Raw genomic sequence first — 7,624 nt, 5'->3', positions numbered from 1 at the left:
CAAGATGTTTTAAGAGCAAGTTCAGTCCGGAGATTTGGAAGGAAAATTCGATGAAGAGACACCACAAGCAATGATCCTGAGGTTGATTCTTTACTCTGTTTTAAAATCCGATAACCATTTATATTTAGACTGTGCAATTAAACAGCTAATTTTTTCAAGTGGACTTTCTAAAGCTTCTCATGGAACAAAACGTTTCCTTCTTAATGAATTATATATACCTACACTATTTTTTTGATACAGAAAACTGTATTGTGATACAGAAGTTATCAATTTATAGACAAATCTGTCTATATGGTGTTTTCTTAACTGATCACAAACTATCAGAATGTCGATATTGTTAAACGAAGGGCTAAGCAATCGAAAAGTTCAAAGAAATACAATTAAGCATGGCATAAATCTAACAAGAAGCTGCATGCCATCTTATCAAATTGTGCTTTTAACTGAACTATGATCCTCTGACTATAGCATGCAGTAGCATTGGCCACTGGAGATCAATATTATGGAGCTAAAGCCAGCATTAATGTATGGGCACCACGAGTAATTGATCAATACAAATTCAGTCTATCACAAGTATGGGTCATTTCTGGTTCCTTTTGAAATGATCTTAATACCATTGAAGAAAATGTGAGGATCGTTACAACATCTTGTATTTGATTTAACTATAAGATGATTACTAGTCCAATATTAAATCTGCTTCAGTAGTTTAATTCCAGTCACTTTCCTTCTTGGATCATCAGCTTGGTCTGCTGGGCTTTTACACTGTCACTGTGGTACAATTCCTAAAATGGAGTACACACACACACATACACACATACTCACTATTATAACATTTTAAGGGAAGAAGTCAAGCAGGCCACCTACAACTGACAGTTTGGCTGATGCTTTGGTAATTGCGCAACATCATGATGCAGTTAGTGGTACTTGCAAGCATTAGAGATATTTATAATGTCGGATGTAATAACTAAGGAATTTGGGTTTTATTGTTTTTGGTTGGGATGTTTATTTTGGACTTGAATATATGTACGAATTGAGTTTGTTGGATTCAATGTTAAGAAATTTGCTATCAATATATCTTTAAGTTTCTGTTGGATATTTTTGGATGTTTTTGGTTGGATGTTGCGTTGTTTGGTATTTTTTTGGTTGTGTAAATGCAATTGGTTCATGTGGCTGTAAAACAGGACCAGGATGGCTTGTAATTTACACCACATTAACATCACAATGGTAAATATAAACCGATGTAAAAAATCTATAAAAGACATCATGTAAAATAATAATAAACAAAAAAGAACTAAAAACCGATGTGAAATAGTTATTTGACATCGGTTCTGAAAAGAAACTCAATGTATTTTAAGTCAAATAACATCGGTTAGAGAAATTGGCTGATGTTAAACAAAAAGATTTAACATCAGTTTCTTGAAGAACACCCATGTCTTATCCATCATTTCACATCGGGGGGCTAATTTAACCGATGTCTGATCAAATATTTCACATCGGACAACTAATCTAACCGATGTCTGATCTAGCATTTCACATCGGTTTGTTCGAAAGAATTTTAATAAATGGCTTTTAGAGCTTGTAGGTTTCATGTTTTAATGGATAAATATCTCATAATATACTCATATTCACCTAAAAATACTGTAATATAAGCTGAAATTTGTTGTAAAGACATCACATTTAATCTTAAAACCGATGTATAGCACTGTAATAGACATCGGCTGTTAACCGATGTCAAAGGCTGATGACATTTAACATCACACGCGAAGTCATCGGTTCAGATTTTTTTTAACATCGGTTCTGAACCGATGTCTAATCCCATATTTCTAGTAGTGTTGGTAACAATTGGTGATCTCAAAGTTGGAAGGTATAAGGAGTTGGGACTATTGGTTAACATGATGATCAACAGTGAAGCCATTTTGCAGAATTTCAAGGGACATGGTTGATCAGACTCGGGCTTGTTATTTCTTTTCCAACCAAGTAACATATGAGAACTCCTTCAGACAACAGCATACATTCCTTCTCTAAGGGGGAGATTAAAGCTTATGTAATAGTTTGGAGGATTCCTCAACTAAGAGGGAGAAATAGCAGGGAGGAGGAAAAAGGCAAAGCACATGTACACTACACCATGCCATTGTTGTTTGTAACTATGGATCCTATTGTACGGGAGAGGTGGTAAAACACAAGGTGATTTCCTAGTAATCGAAGAAGTGGTTTGGTTCATCACTATTCTTCATAAGACGAGAAGCTGTTTTCTAAAAGGGGAGTACCATTAGTTTTAACCGCGAATCCTATTGTACGGGAGAGGTGGTAAACGAAGGTGATCTCCTTTAAGCAGTTGATTCTCATAGGGGGAGAAGCAAGAGAGATATGCGCTTCTCAACAGGAAATGTGGTTGTACAAAAGAAGTTGTTGATGATTACTTCAAAAATGAGAAGTATTATCTGGCAGAGATTTGAAGAACCAAGGAAATGAAGATGAAACTACGTGAAGATCAGTTCAGTGCTAAAGGAACAAGCATCTTTCATTTTAGTTACTCAAGAAATCTGGAAATGCAGTATTTGATCCAGAAAATAAGTAGCATTATTTACAAGTCCTGGTACATTACTTTTTCTAGTTGTTAGTTGAGTTATCCTCTCTATTTAATTTGTTTGTTAGGATTAACAATCAAATAGGGGGAGATTTTTGGTGAGACTGCGTAGCCGTATGAACAGTTACGTGATAACTCAACACGATAACAACACTAGAACAGGACAGGTTAATAATACTATGTCTACACAAGAAATCAGGAAGAATGAGGACAAGGCAAATAGAGGATAATTATCCTTTTTTTAATCAACTGAGCCGATCCTTGCGGGTAACATACTAGAATTTGAATTGTGGAATTTCAATTCTTGTAATTGAATTTCCAAATTTCCAAATTGTGAAATAATTCTATGACATTTGTCGTGAGTAATATAATTATTTTTCTATAAATATTATAAAATTGATTGAATCAAATAATATAATATATATATATATATATTTGATTACAGTTTGATTAACCCTGATTCGTATTGTGTTTATTTAAAAAAATATTTCATATATGTTAATTAAAAATATATTATATAATAATATGATAGAAAGTAACAAATGTAAAAAAAAAATATTGATTATATATTTATTCTTTAAAATCACAAGCATACCTAATATGTATGATTAACAATACATGTCACATTACAGTGTAAAAACTCTTGCAAAACAATTTTAAGACCAAGATTACTTTTTAGTTCACATTATGTGTGTTAAATTTGTTATCAATTTAAGGTCTATTCATTTTTAACAAATGTGCCGAGTAATTGGAATGCATTTTATTTAGTAAAGTTCTTAAGCTAATTTCAAAATATTTATATTTTAATCACAAATATAATTTAATAATTTTTAGATTTTGATTTTTAGTTGTCAATTAATTTAATTTTATAATTACAATAATTTTTTTGACTTTTTTGTTAATTTGTATTTTAATATTTAGTTATTTTTGTATTTCACTATATTATGTATTTTTATTGATTATATTTTCATGTATTCAATTATTATATTAAAAAATCATTTTTAATTTATAAGTTAAAATTTACCAAATACATCAATAAATAATAATTTATAAATAAAATTATCCAAACCTAAATAACTTATAATTAATAATTTTCATATAACGTGACCTTTAAAGTCATAATAATAATGAAGGATGGCGACGGGTCGGATCAAATCGGGTTTCGTAAGATCCAAATCTGATTCGTTATGTTCGTTTCGGATCGGGATCGGGTTGGGATCCGGATATTAAAAATAAAGATACAAATCCAATCCATCGTGTTTTTTCGGGGTTCGGGCCGGTTTCCAGTTTAATTCTGATATTTAAAAAAAAATATAAATAAATTTATATTATTATACAAATATGTTTTTTGAATGTTAAAAATACAAAAATAGTATTTTATATATTGTCAATAAAAAGTTGGTACAGTAGTCGAGGTCTTCTTTTACTAAATGTAGGTTAAAAGTTCGACTCACTCACTCATGCTTGTGCGTTTATTTAACAAAAAAAAAAGTCGTACGCTACATAGATAGATAATTCAGTATTAACGTCAAATATAATAAATTTAATTATCCATAATTATCCAACATCCCGATTATAAACCTTAAATTTAAATATTTGATACGTTTAAATCATGTATTATTGTTATAAAATTATATAAGATAAGAATATGCTATCGGATTTTTTTCGGATTTCGGGTTCGGATCGGGTTTGGAACGGATTACGGGTATCTGTTCGGTATACCTAAGATTCAAATCCAGTTCCAAACTTTTTCGGGTCTAAAATCAAGATTCCGATTCGGATCCAAATCCAAAAAATCAGATTCGGATAAATCCAAACGGATCGAAATAGGTCGGGTATCCATCGGGTCGGGTAATATTGCCATAAGTACGTCATAAATTACTAAGAAACTCCAACAAGCCTTTAATCACAATTAATTCTTCTATCACTTTTCACCTTTTCTGGCCAGGCATATATGGCTTGTCTGTGTATCGCCTTGTTTGGAAACAAGCATTTCATTTTAAATGAAAGATTTCAAATGACATTATTTGAATTGTCATTTCAAATTCATATATTTACACTTAAATTTGATTGCCTTGGATTTCAAATGAAATCCAAATTCAAATTCTTTAGCTTATCCAAACATGTTATTTGATGAAATCTAGAATTTTAAATGAAATTCAAGTTATCAAACGGACACTTAAATGGTTAGACTGATTTTATTATACTAATATTGTAATTCAACAGCCTCCTTGAAGTCTAACTAATCTGGAAGGGGTACGAGAACTGAGAAGCATAGACGCAGGTTCATGAACTCTTTGCAGTCTTTAAACATTTAAAAAATAGATAACAAGGACTGAAATAATTAAATATATATGCTGAACATGTGGGTGTGGTTGAGGTCGCTGTTGGAAACATATATTAACAGGAAAAACAAGAAGATTAAGATGACATATTAAAGAAAAAATGAAACCCGCAGAAGCTTTCCTAGACAATGAATTATATTTATTTTAAATGTTTTTTGGCATGTGCTACAAAATCAACTGAAATGCAGCTGCTTGTCGTTTAGGGTGATTCATTTTTGGCTGCTCATTTTCTCTAGCTATAAAAACCAACTCCTAACATAATTACTAAACAGCACACAACAAGCAACTACTACTACACTTGAATTACTAATCAAGAGCTCCAATCTTTAAAAACCATTATATTTCTTCAACCAACGATGATCCTTTCCTTGGCCTTTTCATTTCTGTTCCTCTTCCTTGGAGCTGCATTCTGGTGGATACTCGACGCCAAGCAGCGTAAGCTACTGCCACCAGGCCCGAGAGGATTACCGATTGTTGGTAGCCTTTTAAATTTGGGTAGCCTTCCCCACCGTACCTTCCATGAGTTGTCCAAGAAGTATGGTCCTATAATGTCTTTACGCATGGGTTCCGTGCCGTCTATAGTTGTCTCGTCTCCTGAGGCTGCTCAACTTTTCCTAAAAACTCATGACAGTGCTTTTGCAGCACGACCACAAATGGAGGCTGTTGCACATATGTCATATGGTAACAATGGCATTAGCTTCACCAATGGTACATACTGGAGGCATGTGAGAAAATTTGTTGTGCAAGAGCTTTTAGCTCCCGCAAAAGTTAATTCTTTCCGAGGGATGAGAAGGGATGAGGTTGGCTTAGTCGTGGAGGAGATCAAGAAAGCTGCGGTCGCTGGTGAGGTGGTGAATGTTAGTGATAAGGTAGGGGGTTTAATTGAAAACATGACTTTTAGGTTCCTTTTAGGACGAAGCAAAGATGATCGATTTGATCTCAAGGGTATCATGACGGAAGCCTTTACTTTGGCTGGACAGTTTAATCTTGCTGACTTTGTGCCCTCCCTAAAGCCACTTGACCTTCAGGGATTGACACTAAAATACAAGGAAACAGGCAAGAAACTTGATGCAATGTTGGAGCTAATTATTGAGGAGCATGAGCAAAATTTGAATACTGGCACTCGTACGAATAATCGTGACATTGTCGATGAAATGATATCTTTGTCTAAAAATGACTCTTCTGTCAACCATCAAGAGCTAGCCAAACTGATTGACAGATCCAGTATCAAGTCTATCATGATCGATATCATTACAGCAGCAATTGACACCTCATTTACATCAATTGAATGGATACTGACAGAGCTAATGAGACATCCAAGGGCAATGAAAAAGTGTCAAGAGGAGCTTACTTGCGTTGTTGGACTTGATAGATTGGTGGAGGAGACGGATTTGCCCAAACTAGAATATTTGTACATGGTTATAAAAGAAGGTATGAGACTACACCCTATAGTACCGTTACTTGGTCCCCACGAAGCTAAGGAGGATATTGTAGTTAATGGATATCATATCCCTCAGAAGTCACGAATAATCGTAAATGCTTGGGCTATAGGACGAGATTCTAAGGTGTGGGGTAACAATGCTCTAGAATTTATTCCAGAGAGGTTTTCTGAGAGTAAAATAGACCTTCGAGGACGTGATTTTGAGCTCTTACCATTTGGTAGTGGTAGAAGAGGGTGTCCTGGTATGCAACTAGGGTTGCTGAGTGTTCAGCTAGTGTTGGCTCAGTTGTTACATTGTTTTGACTGGGAGTTGCCGCATGGGAAATCAGCTGAAGACATGGATATGACTGAGCAGTTTGGGCTAACAATTCCCCGAATCGAGCACTTGCTCTTGGTGCCTAAGCTTCGTATTTAAGCATGGTGACCTCAGAAATTAACTAAAGGCTTATCATTATTTATTTATTTATTTATTCGTTCATTCATTCTGGTATAAAAAGGGTCTCTTGATTCATTGTAATATTCTTACATTCTTTAATTTGTTCATGAGATTGACATGTATTCCTATACAATCGCATCAATGACGTAAATTTTATGGTAATCAGTTATGACCAAATGTATGAAAGATTATATTACAGTTATTTTGTGGTTTTAATTGAAATTTTTTACCTAGAGAGATGAGGTGTATGTCAAGTGTTTGATTGAATAATTAAGACTTCAATCTTTGTGTATCAAAAGCAGATGAATTTATTTTTTGTTCGGAACTGGAAGAGAAGAAGTACTGTACTGCATATAATATTGACTCATACTGTTTATCAGCAATACAACAAAAATACCTAAATTCCACCAAATAAAAGCCACCAACCTTAAATTCCACCCATTTAGGTGAAATTTAAGGTCAACTAGAATTTTCCTTGACGGATGAATAAAAGCCACCACATACGGTGGAATTTAAGATCGGTCGCTATTAGTCGGTGGAATTTACAGTCGGTCACTTTTAATCGGTGGAATTTAATGTTACTTGCACCTTTAATTGGACGAATTCAATAAAAATAGGCGGGAATTTTCCCTCCAAAATTTAAAGCCACCGAATTCGGTGGATTTTATATTGACCTTAAAATACTAAATGTTAGTTTTTTTATTATTACATATATTTTATATTTGGATGAATTCAACCATATTAAATTTTTTTAGAAAATTATAGATAGAGGAATGAGTGACATGCATTAAATGTTTAATTTTTATATCATTATAAAT

General features: G+C 33.4%; 1 protein-coding gene across 1 annotated transcript; it reads left to right on the top strand.

Moving 5' to 3' along the window:
• Positions 1-5,177: 5,177 nt before the first annotated feature.
• LOC141719201 (cytochrome P450 CYP736A12-like) lies at positions 5,178-6,969 on the top strand. Its single transcript, XM_074521583.1, has one exon. It carries the CDS (start codon positions 5,286-5,288, stop codon positions 6,783-6,785), a length of 1,500 nt encoding a protein of 499 aa, XP_074377684.1. The 5' UTR covers positions 5,178-5,285; the 3' UTR covers positions 6,786-6,969.
• Positions 6,970-7,624: the final 655 nt, after the last annotated feature.

This window comes from Apium graveolens, chromosome 4 (genome assembly GCF_009905375.1).
Source record: "Apium graveolens cultivar Ventura chromosome 4, ASM990537v1, whole genome shotgun sequence".
Lineage (NCBI taxonomy): Eukaryota > Viridiplantae > Streptophyta > Magnoliopsida > Apiales > Apiaceae > Apium > Apium graveolens.
The sequence above is the reverse complement of the archived record's forward strand: the minus strand, read 5'-3'. Positions and strand labels throughout refer to the sequence as shown.

What these genes read in the sequence shown, in the direction of transcription:
- LOC141719201 (XM_074521583.1), top strand. Translation starts at nt 5,286, where the DNA reads ATGATCCTTTCCTTGGCCTTTTCATTTCTGTTCCTCTTCCTTGGAGCT.